This window comes from Peromyscus californicus, unplaced genomic scaffold, assembly GCF_007827085.1.
Source record: "Peromyscus californicus insignis strain IS unplaced genomic scaffold, ASM782708v3 Scaffold_9__1_contigs__length_137607984, whole genome shotgun sequence".
Taxonomy (NCBI): Eukaryota; Metazoa; Chordata; class Mammalia; order Rodentia; family Cricetidae; genus Peromyscus; species Peromyscus californicus.
The window spans coordinates 81008704-81036170 of NW_026294617.1; the positions used below are offsets into that span (position 1 = coordinate 81008704).

The 27467-nt window shown below is 40.0% G+C and overlaps 1 protein-coding gene across 3 annotated transcripts in view; it reads left to right on the forward strand.

Moving 5' to 3' along the window:
- The first annotated feature begins 558 nt into the window (after nucleotides 1-558).
- Nucleotides 559-27467, forward strand: part of Csde1 (cold shock domain containing E1) — a 42178-nt gene continuing 15269 nt past the window's right edge. Inside the window, exons 1-7 of one of the 3 annotated variants that reach the window (XM_052730172.1) lie at nucleotides 559-672; nucleotides 11603-12009; nucleotides 20494-20640; nucleotides 22698-22896; nucleotides 23927-24036; nucleotides 24439-24531; nucleotides 25146-25243. In XM_052730172.1, the coding sequence (XP_052586132.1) occupies nucleotides 20503-20640; nucleotides 22698-22896; nucleotides 23927-24036; nucleotides 24439-24531; nucleotides 25146-25243 (638 nt within the window). In that variant the 5' untranslated portion in view covers nucleotides 559-672; nucleotides 11603-12009; nucleotides 20494-20502. The remainder of the gene's footprint in view (nucleotides 673-11602; nucleotides 12010-20493; nucleotides 20641-22697; nucleotides 22897-23926; nucleotides 24037-24438; nucleotides 24532-25145; nucleotides 25244-27467) is intronic. The other 2 variants (XM_052730173.1, XM_052730174.1) reach the window with 2 other exon arrangements.

Sequence of the window (27467 nt, forward strand, 5' to 3'; positions counted from 1 at the left end):
TGCCTCCTGAGAGCTGGGATTGAAGGCGTGTGCCACCAACGCCTGGCTAGCCTTGCTCATTTTTGTCTGTGGCAAGCAATGTAGTTTCTGGAAGACAAAGGTCTCAGTTCAGGTTTACAAATTAATTACTTTGTTAAAAAACTTGTCTCTAAACCAATGAAATCCATTCTACTGTAGGAGACAGGAGAAAGAATGTCCGGTGACTAAAGAGAAACTGCGGTTTAAGGACTCCTGGGTTTTTGCTGAGGAAAGTGAAATCCTTTTTTCGTGACATTCCCGGATCTACGTTCAGAAGTGTTCCTGCTCATGGTTTACTCAAGCCTCCCTGCCTGAAACATTGGGGCTCCGGGAGACCAGAGACGCCTAAAGTCACTCGCCACTCCGCCCACTGCGTCCCAGCGGAGTCAGTAAACGCCCAGATCGCTTCTGGCAGTACTCGGGAGTGAGAGTATAAAAGAACACAGTTACCATCTTGCTTGTGGATAAACGCTGGTCACTCGTTGGCGTCACTCAACCCTTGCGCGCAAGCGTACTAAGAGCACTCATTCCCCCCCCACCCTCCCGTGCACGCGCTCGGAGCCTGCAACTCTCGCGAGAGAAGCGAGATTTATTCCTACGTACCGGGCCGTGCTGCTTATGGCGGCGCTGGAGAGGGGGCGCTGAGCTGTTGGGGTGAGTACGACCTCAGTGTCCAATGGGGGGTAGCAAGAAGCCAGACTGAGGACAGGTGAGGAGACCCTGACTAATGGGTGAGACTTTTGAGTCAAGCTGGGCACTCTTGGAATTCCGGGTAGGGGAGCTCTCAGTGTGAGTTCCTACTTCAGGCTTCCTCATTCGTCCCCGGTTCAACCGTCCGGGCCTCATGGCAGGCTTCGGAGGCATAGTGAGGAGTGAGGCCCGGAGACGCGCGTGGTTGTGGAGGTGGTAGTGGTTGTGACTGAAGTGGGGGGAGGGAGCGAAAATGGAGGCTCCGGCCGCAGCCAAGATGGAGGCAGAGGGTGCGGGGCTCGGGCGCAGAGGCTGCCGGGAGCTGTAGTCTGCCCTCTTCCCCCTCTGCGGCTTGGCTGGGGGAAAGGGAACTACAAGTCCCGGCGGGAGGGGCGAGGGGGGTGGTGGCGCGGTCCTTTGTGTGCAGCTGGAAGAGGCCGGGGAGAAGGGCCTACTTTTTTCAGGATCTTGTCTTTCTTGGCCGTCACTTGCTTTGGGGATATGACTACGACTACCAGAGCGCAGTGCGGCAGTGGCGCCTTCTTTGTGTGTGGGTCGAGACCCCGCTCCTTGTAGGGGAAGTGCTTAGGGACATCTCTTAGGGACATATCTAACCCTAGCGCGGCAGAATTGACATCTTTACTCACAGTCACTTACGGCTGGATCTCCGCTCCTAACTTTGCACCTTGACATTTGAAAAGGGAGCCGGGTCCCAGCCTGGGCACGTGTCTCCCACCCTTCTGTCTGGGGTAAATGGCATTCGTTAGGAGAGTTCCGTGATGCCCTCCCTACATGGTGCAAGCGCTGGCCCACGTTGTGCAATGAATGCCTTAGCTTTGTTATGTTTATAGTTTTAGAGCACTAGTCGGAGACAAAAATGGGAGCATTTTACCATCAAATGTTTCAGCAGTATGAAATCTTAGTGCTACGGTCCTTTTGCTTTATAGTTTCCCTTAGAAACACATGTGTGGCTGGACGCTTAACTTGACTCACAGGTGAGCGGGGAGTATTAAAACAGGCTCCCCACTGCAGAAAACAATCTGAACATTATTAGGCTACTTAGTTTCCTTATTTTGCAACTACAATGAGCGAAAAGATAGTGGTATTTAAGCAGTAGAGGGGGAACAGGCAGAAAGGGACTAAGACTGCTCAATTGTGGTAGTTGAGTTTGGACATTTAAATTTCGTTAGGCTGCTGCGAACTTGTAGTTCACAGAGCTGCCAAGTTTTTCTTTCGTTTATTGAGACTGGTTATGCAGTTCAAGCTGGCCTTGAACTATGTAGCCTGTGCTAGCCTTGAACTGGCTGTCCAGCCAACACCTGGACTGCTTGCTCCAACCTACTTTTTAAAAAAGTAAGTTCCAAATTATAGGGCATTAATTCAGGCTACCAAAATGCTCGGTGTGTCTTTTTTTTTTTTTGAAATAGGGTCTCTGTGTGGCCTTGGCTGGCCTTAGAGTTCTAAGTTGGTAGACCATGGCCTTGAAGTCGCAGATCTTCTGCCTCTCGGGTGCTAGGAGTAAAGGCACCATGCCTGGTGCTCATTTTTCAATTTGAGGTACTAGAAGGCAAACTCAGTACTAAATTGAGGGGCGGTGTAGTTTTTAATGTGGATAAGAGGATTAAGTACATAAGTAGCCAAACACCCCTGTGTGTATGAGTCATGAAATTCAGGTGGTGACTTCACACCTTTAATCCCAGCACTTGGGAGGCCGAGGCAGGCAGATCTCTTGAGTTCAAGGCCAGCCTGGTCTACAGATTGAGTTCTAGGACAGCGAGGGATACACAGACTGTCTCGGAAAAAAAAAACAAACCACAAAAACCTTAGGTATAATATTTATCCTTGTTTCTTTTTAGTGTTAGTACTGAAATAAAAAAAGAGATGGTAGCAGTTAGATTTTGCAGCTGCTCTGGATGTTTCCCATCAAGATGAGTATTTATAGCAGCTGAGTTGAAAAGCAAAGTATTTGAAGTACAGAAGATAGGTTTTCTTTTTGTAAATAAGTTCTGACTTAAGTGTAACCTTTAAAGGAGTGATTAAGAATTGTAGTAAATTTCCAGCCAATGAAAATTGTGAAAACTGACTTGTTTTTCTTTAACCCATTTTCCCCTCCCCTACTTTCAGGTAGCCCCTCAGTTAACCCTTTTTATCTAACATAAACCTTAGTTTTGACCATTTTTTAAATATATATATAGCACAGTGGCATTAAGTATATTCATATTGCTATGAGGGCTATACTCTTTTCAATAAGGTGGATGAAACATGGAAATTCCTTTTGGATTTTTTTTTTTTTAAATGGTTTTTCGAGACAGCGTTTCTCTGTGTAGCTTTTCTCTGTGTAGCTTTGCGCCTTTCCTGGAACTCACTTGGTAGTCCAGGCTGGCCTCGAACTCAGAGATCGGAACTCACAGAGATCTGCCTGGCTCTGCCTCCTGAGTGCTGGGATTAAAGGCGTGCACCACCAACGCTGGGCTTGGATGAATTTTTGAGTAGTAAAATAATTAGGACTATGTTGCAAAATCAAGTAGAAATGTTGATATTTTGTAAGACACAAAGAATTGAAGTGCCTTTGAAGCTTTCTTTTCTAAAAACAAAGGGAGAACCATTTTGAGATCTTTTGCCCAAACTTTGTTCCAGCACCTGGGAGACTTAGGAGGATCTTGAGTTGGAAGCCATCATGGGCTATGTAGGGAGACCTGTTTTCACAAAACAAATTGAGAACTTTCCAGTGGTTACAACTATAAAAACTTAGTGGGAATGATTTATTTGGTGAAACTGTTGTGTTGGGAGGGACTTGTGTTTTTTCTCTTGTTGTCTTGAATCTCATCATACAGGGTCGCACTGTAGACAAGTCTGGCCTCAATTCAGAGAGATCGACCTGTTTCTGTCTTGAGTGCTGGTTTTAAGGGCATATGGCACCACTTCCAAGGCATTTGTTTTTAAGTCCCTTTTGCCCAAGCAGGATTTAGAAATTCCCTTTGTCTTGGCCTTAGATGTTTTTCACTTGAATGTGGTTAATACTTAATTAAAAAACAAAACAATACACAACTTTAGAAATATTCAGCCGGACGGTGGTGGCGCACGCCTTTAATCCCAGCACTTGGGAGGCAGAGCCAGGCGGATCTCTGTGAGTTCGAGGCCAGCCTGGGCTACCAAGTGAGTTCCAGGAGAGGCGCAAAGCTACACAGGGAAACCCTGTCTCCAAAAAAAAAAAAAAAAAAAAAAAAAAAAAGGCATGTGCCAACAATGCCCAGCTCGAAACTTGCATTTTAAATGTGTAATAGCCATATGTAGCTTAGTGCCTACCATGCTGCAGAATAAGCCAACAACCAGAGAAGGAAAGCCTGCCTTATATAGAAGTAAGTTTATTGGGCAAAGATTTCAACTAATAAAAGGAGGTAATATCCAGCAAAGACTTGCTCATTGGAGCTTGTAGTTTCTAAGTTGGAGAAACTGAAATGCAACATATTTTCTGTAGCTTCAAACCAATGGGTAGTTTATCTGTGCAATGTTGGGAAACTGCAGATACATTTATTTTCAATGCTCTATTAATGATGTACCTTATCATAAAAGGACATATGAATATTTCTTTTTTTTTTCTTTTTTTTTTTGGTTTTTTTCGAGACAGCTCTGACAGAGCTGGAGAAAGTGTTTAGTGGGTAAGAGCACTGACAGTTCTTCCAGAGGACCCAGGTTGGTACATGCCTTTTTTTTTTTTTTTTTTGGAGACAGGGTTTCCCTGTGTAGCTTTGCGCCTCTCCTGGAACTCACTTGGTAGCCCAGGCTGGCCTCGAACTCACAGAGATCCGCCTGGCTCTGCCTCCCAAGTGCTGGGATTAAAGGCCTGCGCCACCACCGCCCAGCAGGCACATGCCTTCTATCAAAGCAGTTGGGAGGCAGAGGCAGGTGGATCTCTGAGTTTGAGGCCAGCCTGGTCTACAGAGGGAATTCTGAGACTACACAGAGAAACCTCACCTGGAAAAAAAAAGTTAAATTGAAGTACACTATAATTATAAAATAACACTAGTTTAAAAAATGTAAGAGTCTTGATTTATTAAGTTGATTACATACGGACATTAACATTTTGAGTATAATTAAATTAGATAAGGTAAGTTTTTGTTTGTTTTGACTTTATTTCTAGAAAAATTTAAATTACAAATGTATCAGATGCTGGGGATATAGTTTAGTGTTTGGCTGGTATGTTGTTCAAAGTCCTGGGTTCAGTTCCTAGCACAGAGTAAAACTGAATGTAGAGGCATAAACCTATAATCCCAGCAGTCACGAAGAAAGGCAGGAAAAGTATTACAAGTTCAAGGTCATCTTGGGCTCTATGAGACACTGTCTCAAAAATAAGATACAGCCTAGAGTAAGTTTTTTTTTTTTTTTTTTTTTTTTTTTTTTTTTTTTTGGTTTTTCGAGACAGGGTTTCTCTGTGTAGCTTTGCGCCGATTCCTGGAACTCACTCGGTAGCCCAGGCTGGCCTCGAACTCACAGAGATCCGCCTGGCTCTGCCTCCCGAGTGCTGGGATTAAAGGCGTGCGCCACCACCGCCCGGCTTAGAGTAAGTTTTTGTTGGATACTAATTCCTTCAGCTTTCCACCCTGCTGTATTTAATAGCAGTTACATGCTGGATACATAATTTTAAATGTCCTAATATCCGGATCATTAACAACTCAGCACAGTTGTTACTACTAAATATATACTAAAGGATAGTTGAATCAATATCAGGTTTTTTAGTTTCCCTTAGTAGATGATGATTGTTTCTGTTTCTACAGTTTTTGGGTTTTTTGTTTGTTGGTTTGGTTTGGTTTTGATTTATCCCTGGCTTTCCTAGAACTCTGTAGACCAGACTTGGTCTCAAACCCATAGAGATCTGCCTGCCTCTGCTTCCCAAGTGCCACCACTTGACTGTTGGGTTTTCAAAACAGGGTTTCTGTCTTGGAACCCATTCTGTAGACCAGGCTGGCCTTGAACTAAGGTCCACCTGCCTCTGTCCAGCAAGAGTCAGGTTCAAAGGCATGCAACACCACACCTAGCAATTTTGATTATATTGTTTTTATCTAAACTTTATCATTTATCTTAGTTCCAAAAGTTAAGGGAGTAGGAGTTATAGCTCAACAGTAGAGCATTTGCCTAGCGTGAGTAATATATTTCCAGTTCAGTTCTCACTACCACAAAACACACAAAGGAAGAAGAAAACAAAAGAGGTCAAAACAAATCACAGCTTGTTTGCTTCAGTTGTGGTGCATGTGGTATATTTGAATTTAAAACCAGCTAATGCATCACAGAATTGAACTGTGGAGGTAAGAATTTTATTCATAATTTTATTGATAATCTCTCTCTCTCTCTCTTACACACACACACACACACACACACACACACACACACACACACCCCTGTGGAAAATTTTGTAAGTATAATGTTCAATGAAGTGTCTGGCAATGGAGATTCTGACCAATTTGGGTCTTTGTTTTTCCTCTTTAAAAAAAAAAAGAAAAAAAAAGGTACTTCCTGCAGGAAGTGAGTTAGGAAGTTCTCTGCACACTGGTTTAGTCTTTCATTTTCATTCTCCCAAGTAAATGCTGTCATATACTTAGTAATTTGTCAGTATTATAAACTGAGTGGGGACAGTGGCACAGGCTTTTAATCACATCCCATCACTTGGGAGGCAGAGGGAGGCTAATCTCTGAGTTCTAGGCTAGCCTCCTTTACCTAGTGAATTCCAGGCTAGCAAAGGCTACATAGTAAAATTCTTGTTTCAAAAAACCAAATCTAGCCGGACGGTGGTGGCGCACGCCTTTAATCCCAGCACTCGGGAGGCAGAGCCAGGCGGATCTCTGTGAGTTCGAGGCCAGCCTGGGCTACCAAGTGAGTTCCAGGAGAGGCGCAAAGCTACACAGAGAAACCCTGATATAGTTTGGGTTTATTACCACATAGATAAATTCTTTCGTCCTATATTAAGTTCTGCTGAACCTTTGATATAATGCAGCTGTGGGAAATAATAGGACAGGTGTTGATTATTTTAAGGCAGGTGCCATTCAGAATAATGATTTAGTTCAAGTGAAAGAATTAGTGTTTTTTGTTTTTGTGGTTTTTTTTTTGTTTTGTTTTGTTTTGTTTTGTTTTTGAGACAGGGTTTCTCTGTGTAGCTTTGCGCCTTCCCTGGAACTCACTTGGTAGTCCAGGCTGGCCTTGAACTCACAGAGATCTGCCTGGCTCTGCCTCCCGAGTGCTGGGATTAAAGGCGTGTGCCACCACCGCCCCGGCGAAAGAATTAGTTTTAACTCCTAAAATAACATGACATAATACTGGTAAGTAGTGATACTGTTTCCTTGTGGAACAGTGTTGGGAGAGAGTTGAGTATTTAGCAACAAGTAGGCTCTTTATTTGTTTCCTATTCTGAAGTGTCTAGCTTTGGGGAGATAAAGGGAGATGAATTTGTTTTCAGAGAGTTAAAGGAGTCAGCATCACTAATGAATGATATAAATGCTTGACAAATACCTACAAGTTCTTCAGAGTTAATTTGGTTGAAAACCATTCAGTTAATTATAGATCTCATAAATAAGATACTAAATTATCTACTCAGTTCTTGTTTGTTGTAAGTTTGTACTTAACATATACTACTAGGCCTCATTATTCAAGATGAACTCTGCAGCACTCCCGGAGTGTAGATTGTAGGAATCTTTGGTTATTAGACAGTTATTGACATGATCTATCACCCTAGATTAAGTTAATTTAGTTCAAACTTTTTTTTCCCCTGGAACTGAGGACCTAACCCATGGCCTTGCACTTGCGAGGCAAGCGCTCTACCACTGAGCTAAATCCCAAAACCCAATTTAGTTCAAATTTAAAGACATTTTTTTTTTAAATAGATTTATTTATTTATTATGTATACAGTGTTCTGCCTGCATGTATGCCTGCAGGCCAGAAGAGGGCGCCAGATCTCATTACAGATGGTTGTAAACCATCATGTGGTTGCTGGGAATTGAACTCAGGACCTCTGGAAGAACAGCCAGTGTTCTTAACCATTGAGCCATCTCTCCAGCCCCTTAAAGACATTTTTTTGAGACAGGTTTTCTCTGTGTATCCCTGGCTGTCCTAGAACTCGATTTGTAGACCAGGCTGGCCTTGAACTCAAGAGATTCACCTGCCTCTGTCTCCTGAGTGCTGAGATTAAAGGTGTGTGTCACCACTGTCTGGATGGGATTGTTTTTCTTATTTTCCAGTGATGTGATTTTGTTGTGGTTTGTTCTTTTTGTTTTAGGGTTTTGGTTGTGGGCAAGCATAACTACTACTGATAGGTATCTCCAGCCCCCGCTGTCATTTTTTAAATTTAAAAAAATTATTCTGTGAGATTGGTGCCCGTCCTTAATCTCCAGCACTTGGGAGGCAGAGACAGGTGGATCTCTGTTGAATTCAAGGCCAGCCTGGTCTACAGAATGAGTTCTAGGACAGCCAGAACTACACAAAGGAACCCTGTCTCAAAAAACAAAATGAAAAATTATTTTATGTATATTGATATTTTGTTTGCATGTGTGTCTCTACACCATATGTGTGCCTCTTGCTCATGGAGGCTAGGAGAGAGTGTGATCCCCTGGAATTGGAGTTATAGGCCATTGTGAGCTGCTCTGTGTGTGCTAAGAATAAATAGAACCTGAGTCCTATGACCGGAAGAGCAGCCAGTGCTCTAAACTACTGGTAGCTGTCTCTCCATCCTCGACAGTAATGGCTTTTGTTTTTGTTTAGTTTTGCTTGTATTTTTTTTAAAGATTTATTTATTATGTATACAGTGTTCTGTCTACATGTATGCCTGAAGGCCAAAAGAGGGCGCCAGATCTCATTACAGATGGTTGTGAGCCACCATGTGGTTGCTGGGAATCGAACTTAGGACCTCTGGAAGAGCAGTCAGTGCTCTTAGCAGCTGAGCCATCTCTCCAGCCCAACAGTATTGTTCTTACTTAATCTTGAGGTTTGGGGCTCTATAAATAATCTTAAGGTGTTAAGATAAATCCCTATGCCAGATCTGCTTTTTTTTTTTTTTTTTTTATAGATGAGATAATTTTTGTTTGGGTAATTAAGACTTCATATTGTTATTAGAACTGTTTATACTTGAATTTTGAGGTCATTTTGCCTGTTATGGATTAACTATTTTTTGCTATAGTAATTGCTGTTGTAGTTAAGCAGTAGTGGATTAGGTGCCTCTCAGAAATTTGAACCATAATTAGAAGAACATGATACATAAACATGACATAAGCTTCAGAAATGATTTGGTACCAAAAAGAATGAAGCTGGCACTTGATTCTATTGTCTGTCTTAGTAGGGATTAAGGCAATGAATATAGCTCAGTGGTAGAATGACTAGTGTGCAGAGGTCCTGGATTCAGTCAGTCCCCAATACTACTGGGAGAAAAAAAGGAATGAAAGGCATAGGGTTGACAGGGACTTGAAAACCTAGCATGTAGGAATGAAAGCAGGAAAACCAGGGCCGTCTAGTGCTACATGGTGGGTTTCAGGCCAGCCTTCAGCTCTTCTCAAAGCAAAAAGGTGAGGCTTATGAGATCATGTTTGAGTGGTTAAGGAGCACCAGCTGCTAAACCTAACCTTAGTTGATCACAGAACCCACACTGGGAGGAGAGAATTGGCTTCTACAGGTTGTCTGTAACTTTTGTTTGTTTTTTTGTGTGTGTTTGTATGAGACAGGGTCTCTATAGTCCTGACTGTCCTGGAATTGTGGGCATGTCCCACATCTAGGTCACCTTATAGTCATTCTTTTTTTCTTAATTAGTGTGTTTGATTATGAGTGTGCCAAGTTACAGGTGTGGAGGTCAGAAGACAAACTTCATGGATTTTTTTTTTTTTTTTTTGCTTCATCCACTTTTTGTTTTTTTGAGATAGGTTTTCTCTGTGTAGCTTTGATGCCTGTCCTGGATCCATCCACTTTTTTTGTTTTGTTTTGTTTTTTTGAGGTAGGGTTCTGTGTTGCCCTGGCTGTCCTGGAACTTGATCTGTAGACCAGGCTGAACTCAAGAGATTCACTTGCCTCTGTCTTCCAAGTGTTGGGATTAAAGGCATGAGCCACCACTGCCACCACCTCCGGTTCCATTCACCTTTATATGGGTCCCAGGGATTGAACTCAGATTATCAGATTTGTGCACCAAATAAAACACCTTTACTCAGCAAGCCATCTTACCAGTCTGGCAGGCACCATTCTTGCTTGTGATGTTTTTCAAATGAAAATGTTCATATCTTAGCTTGTCTGTCTTTTTTCATATAAAACAGTTGCCAAATTTGATGTGCACCTATGTTATCAGCTACTTGGGAGGTAAGATGGGAGAATTCCCTGACCAAGAATTCAAGACCAGCCTAGGCAACATAGGAAAAATCTCATCTAAAATAACATATTGTTTTTACATCATTTGTTTTCTTTGTATTTGAATTTATCTGTGTGCAAGTACACAATTGTGTGGATATCAGAGGACAGCTTGCCAAGTCAGCTCTCTTCCATCACATGGGTCCTGGGGATCTTGGTAGAAAAGGGTCTTTACATGCTGAACCATTTCAATAGCTTGTAGTAACAATTTTTTATTGCATTTTATGTGTGGCACACAAATGTGCCACAATGCTTGTGTCACGGTGGTCTCTGTCAGAGGACGATTACAGGAGCTCCTTCTCTATTTCATAATCTAGTTTCATTGCAGCTGTCACACAGTGTATCTGTCTTCCCACTGTCACCAACCCTCTCTTCTTTCTAGGCTGACCTGTTCAGTTCCTCTGAAAAATGCCACACTTGTTATTGTCCATCCATGCCAGAGAACTTGACTTGAAGCAAGATTTTTAAAAATCCCATGAGGCCCAGGCAGAGGCAGGTGGATCTCCGTGAGTTTGAGGCCAGCCTGGACTACAGATCAGTTCCAGAACAGCCAGGGCTCCACAGAGAAATCTTGTCTCTAAAAATAAAAAAATAAATAAAATAAAAAAGATAAAAAATTTAAAAAAGCCCATGATGCCCAGCAAGATGGCACATTGAGTAAAGGTACTGAGTTAAATCACAACTGACACCCCCCCAAAAAAAAAACCATTCAATATCTACACGTGCATGATTGCATATTCATTCACATTCTACATACACAATAATAAGGTTAAGAGAAATCACATAATACTACAATGTTCTATTTTCAAAGATCTTAGAATTCCATAGTTATTCGGACTTGTCTTAGGTGATATTTATGCGTAGGGTACTTAGTTTTTCAGGTCCTAATCAGATTCCCTATCTTAGTTGTCTCTGTTCACCATGTTGCTTTGCCACTGGTACAGTGGTGAAAGGAATGTGATTTCTAGGATAGTATGTGACATGCAGCACCCAGCCTAGCAGCTGAATTTTGTGTCCTGTATTCTAGTTTTCTCAGGTGTAAACTCCAATGGGGAGTTATTTTATGTTTTCCATAAAACATAACACAATGTTGGTTTCTTTTTTTCTTTTTTTTGGTTTTTGGTTTTTCGAGACAGGGTTTCTCTGCGTAGCTTTGCGCCTTTCCTGGAACTGGCTTTGTAGACCAGGCTGGCCTTGAACTCACAAAGATCCGCCTGCCTCTGCCTCCCGAGTGCTGGGATTAAAGGCGTGCGCCACCACCTCCCGGCTCTACAATGTTGGTTTCTTTAAGGTGCTTGTCCCAGCTGAATACTATATTGTGTAACTTGCAGGTGATTGGGGTTGGGAGTTAGCAGGACTTTGGAATAATTTGGGGTCTTGGCAGAGGATGTAGGCAGTCCTCACTTGAACTCTCTAAGAGTGAGTGCTTCCAAGTTACCTGCATCACAGGACAGTGATTCTAAGCTTCCAACCCTTTGTCCCTGGTTCTTTACTAGCTGTAGTTTGTCTTTGTTTCTGCTTCCAGTATGAAGTGTAACGGAACAGACTTTACCACCTGAAACTGCTGCTTCAAGTTCAGATCAGGCAAGGAACAGACCCGGAACAACCAGCAACACCAAAGAAGAGTACACAAGTTGAAGACACAACACTTGATCTGAAACAAGAAGTTTGTGCCTACTCAACAGCTTTGAAAGAGCACTTCCCAACGCTGCTAGTAGTCTTTGTTTTCTTCAGTGCTGTGCTGTGAGATTGCCCGGTGCAGCAGCAGTTGTATTCTTTATTAGCTTGATAGATCATTTCCTCTCGCTCCCTTTGTTTTTTTTTTTTTTTTTTTTTTTTAAATACTAGCAACTTTCATCCTTTGGAACTTGTGCTGCAAAAGAAAAGTCAGCAAATACTACTGAAAGTGCAATATTTGATTATCACTGCGAGGTAGGTTTTGTATTTTCATTGGTTAAGAATATATAAGCTGGGCATGGTATATGGATGTATGGTTTACGTGCTTACTGTATTGTTATGTATTGCTAGTGCTGGAGTCTGGTAATGAATTAAGTTTTCATGAACTTAAATTTAAAGCATTTTAATACAAAATATCACTGTTAAATGTAGACTAAAAGAAAAGGTTCTAAGTGCTGAGAATATAAGAGACAGTTCTCAGAGGGGAGGTGTGTAGACAAAGCAGCACTTTGTCAAGAGAAAAAAGTCCTGCTAGAGTACAGAAATCACAGTTCTCAGGTTGGGAGCCTGACTATTGAGCAGTCCAGTTACAAACAGACTAGAGAGTACAGTTTTAAGGGGATCTGGAGTAACTGGACAGGGGAGCTTTTTGGAGCCAGGTTGTGAACAGAGTATATTGGCTCTGTTCTATATGTATGAGAGCGATGGGATGGTTATTAGCAGTTTTAATGGATTTTGTTTTTCAAAGGTAAGATGGCTTGATTCCTTTAGATTCATTTGAGAGATAATTTGAAGATGAGAAGATCTGCTGAGATCAAAGAACAGACAGTTGAGACAAAGGCTTATCTGTATAGATGGAGAAACAGGCAGACCATGGGGTTCTAATAGAGTCTTGTAACAGGTTCAATGTGAAGATAAGCCTAATGAGAACCAACTTAGTCCATCCAATTGTCCAAACTAGAAAGTTTGTCATTCACTGAAATACGAAGTTTGTGTCAGAGCTTGTTGAAATTGGGACCTACAGTTTGTTTGTAATCAGAAGTCAATGCTAAAGGCTAGGCGGTGGTGGTGTGTGTACCTTTGATCCCAGCACTTGAGAGGCAGAGGCAGGTGGATATCTGAGTGCAAGGCCAGCCTGGTCTACAGACCAAGTTCTAGGACAGCCAGTGCTACACAGAAGAAACACTGTCTTGAAAAATCAAAACAAACAAACAAAAACAAAAAACAGAAGGCAAGGCTACTAGTATGGGATGTTAAAGAGTTATTGAGAGAATTAGGGTTATAAAGAGCAATTCGTCTTTTTAGTTTCTAGATTTTCTAAAATGTAAAGTCTTGGAATTGAGAAGGGAATCATTAGGTTATAAGTGGTATAAAGGGGAAATACTGTGAAGAGAACCTTAAAGAATAGCAACACAACCACCTAGGAAGGAACAAGAGGAAAATGATTTCAAAAAGCTGACAACCGTATTTTAAAATGTTGCAAATGAAATTGAATGGAAATAGTTTGTCTTATTTCAAGAAGCACACAGGCCTATTGTGGATGAGCATTGCTTCTTTTTATTTAGTGTGTGTGTGTCTGGGTGTCTAGGTGTGTCTGAGTGTATGTTTTTGTGCTATGTGCTTGCAAGATCCTTCAGAGACCAGAAGAGACATTGGATCCCCTGGAACTTACGTTCCCTAGGTCCTTAGCAAGAGTAGCAAGTAAGTTCTCTTAGCCACCACCGCCAACTCCTATCCCCATGTCCGTGCCGGCCCCCCCCCCCCCCCCCCCCCCCCCCCCCCCCCCCCCCCCCCCCGTTTCCCTGTGTTGTTTTGGTGCCTGTCCTGATCTCACTTTGTAGAACAGGCTGGCCTCTAACTCACAGAGATCTGCCTGGCTCTGCCTCCCAAGTGCTGGGATTAAAGGTGTATGCCGCCACCACCCAGCATTGTTTCTTTTTCTTTACTCTTTCCCTCCCTCCCTCCCTCCCTCCCTCCCTCCTTCCTTCCTTCCTTCCTTCCTTCCTTCACAGGGTTTCTCTGTGTAGCCCTGGCTATCCTTTAACTTGCTCTGTAGACCAGGCTGGCCTAGAACTCAGAGATCTGCCTACCTCTGCCTCCTGAGTGCTGGGATTAAAGGTGTGTCCCAACACCCCACCTCCTCCTGTATTGTTTCTTAATTGATAACTACTTTAGTGATAAATTTATCTCCATAACCAATTTGAAGATATTTGTTCTAGCATGTCTTCTGTCTTTTTCTTCCTCATCTGATTTTAAGAGTAAGTATAGGCTGTTTGTTCTATTGGGCTAAATGGAGATGCCTACCACAAACTGAAACTTCTTATAAGCTAACGGAAGAGGTTGGGAAGTACATGTGCTTCTTTCTAGTCTCGATTTCTTGGCAGACTGAGGCAGGACCTGATCCCACAAATGGAAGACAGCATGGGGTAACAGCAAGACTGTATCTTAAGGATGCAGGGCAGTTGTGTGAATACTTAAGTTTTCCATTTCCCCATTTATTTCACTCATGTGAATTACAGAGATGGATGTAAATTAAATATTTTATTTGCTACAGCTTGTTCTAATCTTTATATTCTGATCTAATCTTTGTATTCTGAATATTGCTACATGAACATTTTCAGTACATAGATGAATATACCCTATGTACTCCCCCCACTATCTGAAAATAGAGCTATATGTATACTTTAGCAAGGAAGATAAAACTGAGGTAGAGGATACTGGCTGTAAAGCATGTTCTGATAGTACACTTGTAAAATGCTTAGATGAAAAAAAGTGTGGTTAAGGAAACATTTGGTAATGTGATGGAACCCTTGGGTGTGGTTAGTTTTAATTTTTAGGTTAGCATGCAATGAAGCAGTGGGTTTAACTACTCATTTCCAGACATATATGTGATGATACTGTGGAACCCTAGTGAATTTTTGTGGTATGATGTGGTTTGGTTTTTCTAGACAGGGTTTCTCTACAGCCCTGGCTGTCCTGGGACTCAATTTCTTAATTTATAGAAATGAGTATAGATAGATAGATAGCAAGAAAAAAAGGGCTTGGGAAGAGATTTGAGGGCAAGTGGAAGTACACAAGAATTAATTTGAATCGTTTGATTAAAACCCTCTAAAGATGACAAAAGAAGAACAAATACAGGACATCCTGTTGTTTTTTTCTGAAGATAATTTTCATATTCAAGATGATAGCAATATCAAGAGGAAAATTAATGCTTTTAATGGCTGAAATGATGACAGGGTAACTTGCTAACTACTAGGGGCATAACAATAAAATAAATGGAGACTGTTACCTGAAACTAAAGGCCGTGTTTTCAAAGTCAGCACAACAGTGCCTTTTTCTCCCTTACTAGTGAAAACCTAGGAACATCAGCAAGGACATTGGAAAACTGATGCTACGCTAGTTATATGGAGAAATGTAATTCTGATAACAGTTTACCAAGAAATTTAAGGGTCTGATTTTTTTTTTTAAGGGAGGTAACCAGCCATATGTTCCAAATTCTCTTGTGCCTGTTTTTTTTTTTTAAAGACCTAATAATGAGCAGTTGTGCTAACTAGACACCTAATCTAAGCTTTTTATGTGAAGCAGTGCCATGAACTATCCCAGCATCCTGAGATAGTTATGAATTTAGAACAATAAAAGAGTACAGACTTAAACAATTTAAGCTTGATCTCTGTAAATTGAAACAGGTTAACCAACAAAGGGTACTTAAGGCTTAGAGGTTAAGGCTGTTTGCAGCTACTTCTAGAGGACCCTTTGAATCCTAGTATCCACTTTAGGTGCTAGGCTCATATTGATCCAGTGCTCTCTCCTTGACTCCACAGGTACCCAAACACACGTGTCATACCCACACGTAGATAGAAATAGAATTTTTTCTTTTAGTGACTTAAAAAATAGGTTTTAATTTATTTGGTTGGTTTTGTTGTTTTATGACAGGGTTTCATGTAGCCCAGGCTATTCTCCAACTAGTGAGGATGACCACCTGCCCCCACCTCCCAAGTCCTTGATCTACAGGCATGTACTGGTTACAAGGTTTTTGCTGTGTATTTTGTTGTTGTTTGTTTTTTTTTTTTTTTTTGGACTAAATCCATTCTAGAGGTACTAAAAGGAAAAACCTGATTTCCCTGATGTGGTTTGTTGAGAGATTGTATGAAGGACATGTGTTTTAAGTGACAACAGTTGCTAAAACTTTAATGCACCTAACAGAAATAATCATTATTATTCTGTATTAATTAAAGTACTATAAAAATAGTGAAATATATTTTAGTAATAGTTACTTAAAATCTATAGAGAAAACAGTATGAAGAACTTGAGTTTAGGAAGTTGAAAGGAGAGCCAATATGGTGGTGCACATCTGTACTCCTAGCACTTAGGAGGCTGAGGCAGAAAGATTGAGGAGTTAGAGATCATCCTGAGTGACTTATTTCAGTCTGCCTGCGGCTGGGCTACATGAAACCCTGCCTTCAAAAAACCAGCTGAAAGGAACAGTGGAGGTTAAACGAAGAGATGTTTACTGTAGGCATGCAGAGCTACCTTTTTCTAGAACTGGCCTTGAGGGAAGTAACTTATAGAATGGAGTTGTTAGTAGAGAAACAAGCATACTAGATCACAAACATTTTCTCACAGCAGGTAATGGCATAAAATTATAATGACTAGAACTTACATTTTTATTTTTTATTTTATATGCATTGTTGTTTTCCCTGCATGTTTATCTGTGTGAGGGTGTCAGGTCCCCTGGAACTGGAGTTAACAGAACTGTCCTGTGGATGCCAGGAATTGAACCTGACTTTACATTTGAGGAAATCTCTGGAAAATTAAATGTAACCGAGATCCTAATCTATATGAATAGAATCTAAATCAGTGCTGATATTGTAAGCACTTAAGTCCTGGTTAAATGAATAAGCCAGTGTGGGTTAAGAGTGTGATGAGCCATGGCACAATTAAGAGCACTTGCTGCTCTAGCGGAGGACCCAGATTCAATTCCAAACATCCATACGATGGTTTACAACAATCATCCATAACTCCAGTTTCAGGACATCCTAAATTTTCTTATGGCTTCCTCCGGTACTAGGCACTCAAATGGTGCACATACAGATGCAGTCATACTCATGCAAAAAAAAAAAAAAAAAAAAAAGTTTAAAAAGTGTGAGCCATTGAGTAAGAATTGGATTCTCTTTTCACTTTGGCTCTTTTCACTTGTGGGGTCTTTATTTTATATGCAAGAGGTTTGTCTGCATGTATATATGTGTCTGTGCACCACATGTGTACCTGGTGTCTGAGAAGGTAAGAGGGTTTCAGATCCCCTAGAACTAGAGATACAGAGGGTTTTGAGCTGACATGTGGGTCCAGAAATTGAACATGTGTCCTCTGCAAGAGCAACAAGTGATCTTAACCACTGGGACAACTTTCCAGTCCCCGTATAATTTTTTTTATTACAGCATAAACATTTTTGTACAAAGCCTCATGTAGCTCAGACTAATTACAAAGTGAATATGTAGCTCAGGATGGCCTTAAATTCCTGATCCTACTGCATCCATCTCCCAAGTGCTGAGATTGCAATCATGTATCATCACACCTAGCTCTATGCTATTCCTGCCTGACCTGGAAACCTGCTGTGTAGGCCCAGCTGACCTCCAACTCATAGATCATCTGCCTTTGCCCCTTAGTGCGAGAGGCTGTAACTCAACCCTGTCTCCCCATTTTGATAAATGCTACCAAAGTGGGTATCAGAAAGCTTACACTAGTTTATTACCGTGAAAGTATATGAACGTGTTAGCTCTATCAGAGGGTTTTATTTTGTTTGTTGTTTTGTTTTTGAGACAGGGTTTCTCTCTGTAGTCTTGACTGTCCTGAAACTTGTGGACCAGGCTGGTCTCAAACTCAGAGATCTGCCTGCCTCTGCTTCCCAGGTGCTGGGATTAAAGTCATGCGCCACCACAGCCTGCCTGTTAGAGGATTTTTAAATCATTGACAAAGCTCAAATTTTCCCAAAGTCTTCAAAATTAATTTATTGATTTGTTCATTTGTTGTAGAACCTTTTAATAGTTCAAACAAGTGAATATCTACACTCATGCCATCCACTGATTAGACTCCAGGTATTTAGCTGAACAAAAAGTCACAGTTCTCAAAGAAAGTCATGTTCTGGTAATTTAATTCTACAGATTTACTTAAATTCTTTAATACCACTATGAAATTAACTGCATATTTTCCTGAGTAGGAAACTTTACATACATAAAAAATCAAAGGTCTTTTGGGTTTTTTAAAATTGATTTCAAATCCAGAAATTGTGATGTTCCCCTCCCCCGCTTAAGTATTTTTTTTCACTTTCTGAGCATTTTGCATTACATAAGTAGTGACTTTTGGGGGTTTTATTGAATATTTCATTTTGTTTATTAGTATGTCCTTTGTGTCTGTCCATCGTGTTGTCTGTCTGTCTGTCATCCCCCCTCCTTTTGCAAAGTTAACAATGTAGACCAGGTTGGCTTTGAACTTAGATCCTCCTGTCTCTTCTTTCCAGGTGCTGGGAAAAGGTTTTTGGCAATGTTGGTGAACAAATGAGTTGTAATTACATAAAAAATATATAGTCTTTCCAAATTACTAGGAGTTCTTTGAAAACATTAAAACATTCCCAAAGTTGTAGTCTCAGCAGTCAAAAGGTTAAGGTGGGAAGATTGCTATTTCAAGTCTAGCCTGGGCTACATAGTACAAGGCCAGCTACAACTATATTATGAGACTCTGGTTTAAAACATCAAAAAAAAAAAAAATAGGAAAGTTGAGTAGTATCTGTCTTTTCCTATGAGGGATAAAACAGTACCTAAAGTGGTTAAAGGCTACAGAAAAGAGCATAGGTCAGTGGAGATTTAGAGAGAAGACCAAAGAACAGTATAGTCTGGATCCCAATATCTTGTTCCTGAGTTAAGTTTTAGAAGGAAATGCTGGTGTCTGTCTTTTCAGATTCTGGTTTATTTTTCTTGGGTGAGAAAGTAGTGATTCTTCCTACCTACAGAGTGCTGTGTAGCAGGAATGGAAACTTGAAAATGAATGGTGGTGATGGATTAGGCTTACAGTTTTCTGGGTTTTATGTTTCTTATCACATGGGTTTGTCTGTCTTTTCATTTAACAATCCATGTAGTAAGACTAAGGTCTAAACATAAAGAAATAGGACTTTAAAATTCATGATCTAAGTCAGCCTAGAGTAATGGTCCTCAGATTAATTTGGTTATATTACGTGTCAGTAAGAAGCCTGTGAAACTATTATGGATTGCATTGTACTGTAGTTGTTTTGGAAGAGTGCATATAATAAAAATGAGCAGTATTATGGAAATAGGTTACCTGTTTATACAGATTCATGTCATCTTCATTAGATAAGTATGGTCTGTATACTTTTTGTAGGGAAGTTTTTGTTTGATTCTGTTTCTTTTGTTTCTAATTTTTTTGGTCTTTGCTTCCTAGGTGCTAGGTTAAAAGCATGTGCTACCATGCTTGGTTTAAGTATTTGTTTTGTGTTGGAGCAGTGGCTCTCAACCTTCCTAATGCTGCAACCCTTTAATATAGTTCCTCAAGTTGTGGTGACCCCCACTATAAAATTATTTTCATTACTGCTTAACTGCAATTTTGCTACTGTTATGAATTGTAAATATCTGTTTTCCAATGGTCTTAGGTGACCCCTGTGAAAGGATTGTTGACCCCCCTCTCCCAAGGGATTGTGACCCACAGGTTGAGAATCACTGTTTTGGAGGATTGTTTCTGTTTGTGCTATTTTACCTTCTTTTGTAAGACAGGATTTCACTGTAGTCCATACAGGCCTCAACTCAATAATCTTCCTGCTTTGGGCTCTCAGATGTTAGGATTGTACACATGAATTACCATGCTTGGCTTTTTTTTTTTCTTTGTTTTGTTTTAAACTTCATCCTATTATGAATTGATACCTCAGGGACATTATATATATATGCAGTATGTTTTATTGTGGCTAATATAAGCCTGACATTAGATCTCATTAAGTAGTCATTTCTTTCATAATGAGGTTGAATAGCTAGTACTGGGAATAGAAGTGTCAACTCCCTTGTGCTTTGCTTGTACTTAACCTTACCTTCCATAAAGTGCCTCTGCTGTGGAGTTGGCTAGATAACTAAATGTGTAGGGCCATTCAATTGGGTATGTTTAAACTGTAGTGTGCTGAGAGCAAATGAGTAAGGAAATAAGGACTTGACTGTCAACCTAGTGAGTTGTAGTTTAACTCTCAGAATATTGGCATTATCTGAGAAATTTAACTGTCTGATATACATCAGTTTAGTGAAATCTGAGCTGTAAATACACAGTAATACTTATACGAACTAATTTTTATTTCAGCAAAAATGTAATTGTAGCATTTTTATTCTATTTCCCATTGGATTAGAATTGAGAAGAAAATTGGCTTAGTAGTCTCTTTACTAGCCACTAGAGTTCTTGTTTTTTTGTTTTTTTTTTTTTCTCCTCGACACAGGGTTTCTCTGTGTAGCCCTGGCTGTCCTGGAACTCATTCTGTAGACCAAGTTGGCCCCGACTTAGAGATCGCCTGCCTCTGCCTCCCAAGTGCTGGGATTAAAGGCTTGCACCATTACTGCCCGGCCGCCTCTAGAGTGTTCTTATGACATTTTAAAAAATTATAACAGGATTATGATTGTTTAATGTATCTGAGAATACTTTTCAGTTTGATCCTCATTTACTGATTAGACTCGTAAACATTATGCTATGTTGCCACAGCTATTTGATATGGAGAACGTATTTACCTTGTCATCAGATCATCAACCCACTCCTGCAGCCCCTCCTTCACTCTCTTTACCCTTGTCTTCATCTTCTACCTCATCTGGGACAAAAAAACAAAAGCGGACCCCCACATATCAGAGATCTGTAAGTCAGGAAAGAGATGATCCAGTTTGTCTTGCATTGTGTTCAGCATGGCTTGTGAGGGCTGCATGGTCTAGTTGAAGTGCCTGCAGACTCACTTTATAACTTCCTAATCGTTTCTTTCACTTTGGATTTTGAAAGATAACTTTAGGAGTTTAGGACCTTGCTGCTCAAAAAAAGTCTAAGGACCGAAGCATCAATATTGCTTGCTTAGATCTTGTTGGAAGTGGATGGTTTCAGATCCTTATCTCCACTCAATCTGATTCTTGTGTTTTAATTAAATTACCAAGCGGCTTTAGTTGGAGAGAGCTTAAAGCCCATGGTTTGAGTCATCTAAGAGTGGATTTTGGCAAGTGATTGTTTCCTCCTTGGTAAAATGTGCATAGTATATTACTTTTATGGACTTTTGTGGAAAGTTAATACAGTTCAGAACAATGGAAACAGAGCTTCATTACTAACAACTGTGCTTTGATTTGCATATTTTGAGTATCCCGTGTATTATTTTAACTGTTTCTTTTTGTATTTTCGAGACAAGGTTTCTCTGTGTAGCCCTGACTGTCCTGGAACTCAAGAGATCCACCTGCTCTTGCCTCCTGAGTGCTGGGACTAAAGTTGTACACCAGCAAGACCCAACTTAACTGTTTATCTTTCAACAGTTTTGGTCCTTGGGGCTGGAAAGATGGTTCATTGGTAAAGAGTGCTGGCTGCTGTGCCAGAGGACCCAGGTTTGATTCCTAGTACCCCCACTGTCTGTGACTGGTTCCAGGGGATCCAGTGCTCGCTTCTGGCCTTCATGGACAGTAGGCAGTATGTGGTACACAGACATACATGCAGGAAAAATGCTCATCATTCACATAAAGGATTTTGCTCCTTGAAGATATATATCCTTTTAGTAATTGCCCAATGTTTCAAGTAAATGAAAATGCTTATGTCATAATTTCAGTGAAAGGGACTTTTTAAAAGATTGGGAGATGGTGCTTCTGTGGTAAATTACTCAGCCTTTACTAGATGTTTTTTCCATTTTATGATTCTTTTAAATTTACAAAATAATTCACTTTTATGATTTATAAAATACCCAAGGTAATAGTATTTGACCTAAACAGATTCCATTGTATTGTATTGTATCAGCTTCATTTTTTACTGCAGAATGTTTCTTTGCTTTATCAGATCTTAGAATTGATCATAGAAACAGATGACATTATTTAGAGATGTCATGATTGTCTGGGTACTGCTTGGTTTCTTAGCAGGGAAAAGGTCTTGAATGTTCTTAGGAATTAACTAAACATTGTTAGACAACTCCTCTCCCCATCCCCCACCCCTCAAGACAGGGTTTTTCTTTGTAGTTTTGGTGGCTGTCCTGGATCTCACTCTGTAGACCAAGATGGTCTCGAACTCACAGAGATCCGCCTGGCTCTGCCTTCCAAGTGCTGGGATTAAAGGCATGCGCCACCACTGCCGGGCTAGACAGCTCTTTTTGGCTGGGAGTTTTGTATTAATTTTTTCAATTATTTTTTTCAAGAACTTGAGCATTCATTGTGCCACAGGTTTTTTTTTAGTTTGAATTAAGTATTGAAAGTTTATTGTGTTACTCTCTACTAACTTTATGAATTCAGCCTGCATGGCTTTCTAAAATAGTGTGAATATATCTACTTAAATACAAACATAGGTGTTAACAAAACTGGTAGTTCTAGGTAACCAGTTTTTTATATTTTTGTTCTGTAATTGTTTCAGTAATGTTAAGTTAATGTTAAAGTTAATATCATTGCTTTACCTTAGTATTAAGCTGCAGGAATTGTTTGGTTTTGTGAGTGAAAATTCTTTAAGTGACAGCAATTACTTAAAATAATAGTTTCTTCTGAGATGTTAACTAAGTATTTCAGTAGTAAATGTCTATAAATCAACTTTTTTAAAGTCTGTTTTAACTTCATTTTCTTTGCCTTTCTATAACAAAGATAAAAAGATCTGTTAATCAGATTTAGTATGCTCTGGAAATTATGAACAGATCTATGTATATTGAGTAGTTTTTTGTTTTGTTTTGTTTTGTTTTCTTTTTAAAACAGATGAGCTTTGATCCAAACCTTCTCCACAACAATGGACACAATGGGTACCCCAATGGTACTTCAGCAGCACTGCGTGAAACTGGGGTTATTGAAAAACTGTTGACCTCTTACGGATTTATTCAGTGTTCAGAACGGCAAGCTAGACTTTTCTTCCACTGTTCACAATATAATGGCAACCTCCAGGACTTAAAAGTAGGAGGTAATCTGTCAGCTCACCTTTTAACTCCCTATTGCATGTCTACTAATTCCTGAGAGTGCTTGTTGGTGTGTTATCAGCCAGAGGAGATGAACATTTTAGTTATGCTAACTACTGAAATGTATATTCTAATTTTTATTGTGGTTGTGGTGTCTTTTTGAGTTTTGAAAGACAACTGGGAAAAAGATATATTTGAGTATTTTTTACTTTAGATACTTAGAAGATTTAAAGGAATGAAGTTATGTGGTTTCTATTTCAAAACAAAACAAAAAAAAAACCAGGAGGCTGGAATGGTGCCACAGCAGTTATGAATACTTGCTTCTCTTACATAGGACCTGCATTCATTTTCTAGCACCCACACCTCAGCTCATATTCCAGTTCCAGGAGAAGATCTGATGGTCTCTTCTGGCCTCTGTGGGTACCAGACACAAAATGTTGTCTACATAAGTACATGCAGGCGGAACTCTTACACACATAAAAAAATTTTTGAGATGAACTTAGAACAGTGGCTTACATGAATATTTGGTGTACCAGATGCTGGAGGTTCATGCTATTTAGCATTACTTTGTTTAATCCTCTTATTGATCTTGTGTGTTAGAAATTATTCTTACCTTATAGATAAGAAAACCAAGGTATAGAGAAGTTAAAATAAGAAGTTTCTAAATATTGTAGTCTTGTGTTATCTCATTTGTAATGTGTGTAAATGCCATGGAAACTAGGATTGGATATCTGGCTATCTCAGTCTAAGGCAGTGGCTCTGAAATGCTCCTGTGTATCAGAGTCACTCAAAAGGCTGGCTAAAATACCTATTGCTATACTTGATCCCCAGAGTTTGTCTTTGCCTAGGTCTGAAGTAAGGCTCAAGAATTTGCTTGTCTCCTAAGCTCCCAGGTAATGTTGATGCTTCTGGCCTTAGGAACCCACTTTGAGAACCAGTGGTTTAAGGCAACTCAAAATATTAAAGTAGAATTCAGAAGCAAGATGCCATTTTTCAAGCATTAGTCCAACAAACATAACACATTCTTTATTTTAGATGATGTTGAATTTGAAGTATCATCTGACCGACGGACTGGGAAACCTATTGCTATTAAATTGGTGAAGATAAAACCAGAAATACATCCTGAGGAACGAATTAATGGACAAGTTAGTGACTTTGATATTTTGTGTTTCCTTCGGGCCCCATATTTGCATATCTTTCACATTAGAAAAGGAAGATTGTCCCCTGCCTCCTCCTCAGTTTGCACGAAGAGAGCTCTAGTATATAAAGATAACTTTTAAAATTAGATCAGAAGCACTGGCATTTCTTGACCTAAAATAAAAAACATGGTCAAGACTCAATTTGGGTTTTATACATAACCCTAAGTCTTTACTTACAGTCAGTTTGTATACTGTAAGTTTGAAACTTGGCAGCATGACATCCTCTTGTGGATCATATTAAAATGCATCCCTATGTATAGTATAGAGGATATTAGAACTCAGTTGATATTGCACAGTGCTGCTCCTGAAATGATTAGCAATGGAAATTTTTTTTTTTTTGACTGGTAGGTTGTGTGCGCTGTTCCTCACAACTTAGAGAGTAAATCTCCAGCTGCCCCGGGTCAGAGTCCAACAGGGAGTGTATGCTACGAACGTAATGGGGTAAACTTGTGTATTTTTCTTAAACCTTTGCCTGATCCATCATGTGATCTATAAGCGTACTTTAAAATTCAAAGTAGAAAACGTAAGCTAGTTGCTAAAATCATTATTTTTAAATTTGGTTTTAAGAGGCTTCAAGTGCAGCATAATAAAATTATTTTTAAAGAAAAAATCCATAGGACTTCCAAGTGTGTTAGCTTGCCCAAGTGTGACCTTAGTTAGAACATTAAGGTAAAATGCTCCTTTAAATCACTTTTTGGTGGGTTGTGGGGAGGGGGAATTTATTTCTGGTTCCTTTTAAGCACTAACTCCAGTTTTTTATTTGGAATGCCTTATGTAAAAATTGTCTTTTTGAAATGTAACTACAGTCTATGGGCAAATGCTTCCACGTGTGTAAGCTTTTTGAACTTGGATTGCTGCTCAGCTGTGGACTCAGAAGTCATCAGCACCATGGAGGGGGAAGTGTGTTTATGAATAAGACAACTTACTTGTCATACTGCCTATAACATTAAGAACTTTGGCTTTAAACTGCCAGTAGAAAAAGTATTTAAGTAAATCACATTGTACAGTGAATGTGCATCCTGCTGAGATAATAATAATAGCCTGTTAATTCACAGGAAGTGTTTTATCTGACTTACACCTCTGAAGACGTGGAAGGGAACGTTCAGCTGGAAACTGGAGATAAAATTAACTTTGTAATTGATAACAATAAACAGTAAGTTCTCCAATGTTTTCCTAACTTAGATGATTCTTTTTTAGTTATATTAAAAAATTTGAAGTGAGAGCCAGGTGTGATGGTGTGCCTGCCCTCCTGGTAGTCCTAACACTTAGGAGGTAGAGGTAGGCAGGATCAGGAGTTGTAGACCAGGCTGAGCTATCTTAATCTTAGATCCTGTTTCAAATAACTAAAGGGGAGGTCAGGAGGGCAAATCTAAAATGATTTAAATATCTAACTGGCAAATCTGGGTACTTTTCATGACCTTTGAAGATTTTTATTCAGCAGCTGAGGTCTTAAAGGTCTGTAATTATTTTGTAACCAGGTATCAGAATATAAAGGTAATTAAAACATTGTCCTTTGGTTGGTTAGTTGGTTTTGGGTTTTTTTTGTTTTTTGGGTTGTTTTTTGTTTTTTGTTTTTTGTTTTTTGTTTTTTCGAGACAGGGTTTCCCTGTGTAGCTTTGCGCCTTTTCTGGAACTTGCTTGGTAGCCCAGGCTGGCCTCGAACTCACAGAGATCCTCCTGGCTCTGCCTCCCGAGTGCTGGGATTAAAGGCGTGAGCCACCACCGCCCGGCTGGTTTTGGTTTTTAAAGACGGGGTTTTTCTGTGTAGCCCTGACTGTCCTGGATCTCGCTCTGTAGGCCAGGCTGGCCTCAAACTCAAGATATTTACCTGTGTCTGCCTCCCGAGTGCTGAGGTTAAAGGCGTGTACTACCACCTCCCAGCTCAAAACATTGTCTTTTTCAGGGAACTACCTATTCAGTGAAGATTTTTTTGAAGAAGCACCAATACTTAAGATTAGTTTTGAGAGAATAATGAAAAGTCAAGTAAGAAATGAGGAAAACTGTGGTCAGAGATGTATCATGACATTTTGGGGGAAATGGCTAGAAGTTTGATTTAGCTGTGTTGATTGGGTTGTAGGAGCTTTATTGCATGATCCTTGAAAGAATTGGAGAGAGTAAGATTAAAGTTGTGTAAGTGCTAGAGATACTAGGCTCTTGAACAGTAGAGATGCTCTAGACTAGTAGTGATTTAAGTTAGTATGGAAGATAAAGATCAGCCAGGGATTTGGACACGAAGTCAAATTACATTGAGGCGGATCAGATTTTTTTCTGGACTGACTTAAGAGGTAGATGATAGACTAAGAAGGAATAATTGAACAATGTGTGTATGGATCATAAGTTGTTGGAATCGTAGAGAAAAATGGAAACTGGGTTGTAGGTTTCTATATTATTAATTTCTTAGACCAAGCGTCTTAATTGAACATGAAGTACAAAACCAGGAAATAGATAGGCAAGTTTCAGATGGGAGCCACTGAAAACTTTATTTTATATTTAATTTAATAATTCTTATCTGTGCCAAAGACTTGTACTAGATAATTTTTACCTAGTACTTTCTTATTTAATTTTTTTGAGACTGGGTCTCTATGCAGCCCTTCCTGGAACTCATTATGTAGACTAGGCTGGCCTCAAACTCCTGGCTCTGCTTCCTGAGTGCTGGGCTTCAAGGTGTGTACCACCATGTCCGATAGTTATTTAATGTGTATGTGTGTGTGCTGCATGCATACAGTGCCTCAGGGAGCCAGAAGAGGACATCATATCCCCTAGACCTGGAGTTTACAGGTGTTGTGAGCCACACCTGTGCCCCACATGGGTGCTAGGTACTAATCCCATGTCCAGCATCTACACTTATAGTCCTCAAAAGACCATTACTTCAGTTATTTGTACAGCTGAATTTATACAGCTGCTCTTCTCTTACAACATTGACTCCCAGCAATACTACTGTCTTATACAGTTTACACTATCTTTGAAATAGACTTGAGTTTATATTACTATTTTTTGTTCAAAGATTGGGGCAGTGTAGTAACATGAGGTGTTTTAAGTGTTTTCAGTTCTCTAATAGGGTGAATGTCATTTTCAAAATAGGTAGTCTCCTGTCTCCTGGAGGGCAGGAATAAAATGGTAGTATGCGCCTTTTATCCCAGCACTCAGGAGGCAGAAGCAGAATGATCTCTTTGAGACAGCTTGGTCTACAGAGTCAGTTCCAGGACAGGCAAGGCTACACAGAGAAACCCTGTCTCAAAAAACAAACAAAATTAAGATAAAAGAATGGCTATTAAATTTAGCACTTACTGATAACATACCATTTATTCTTACCACCAATATCTTAGTTTATAACATGGAATGCTTACCTGGCTGTAAAACTAGAGGTTTTGCACCTT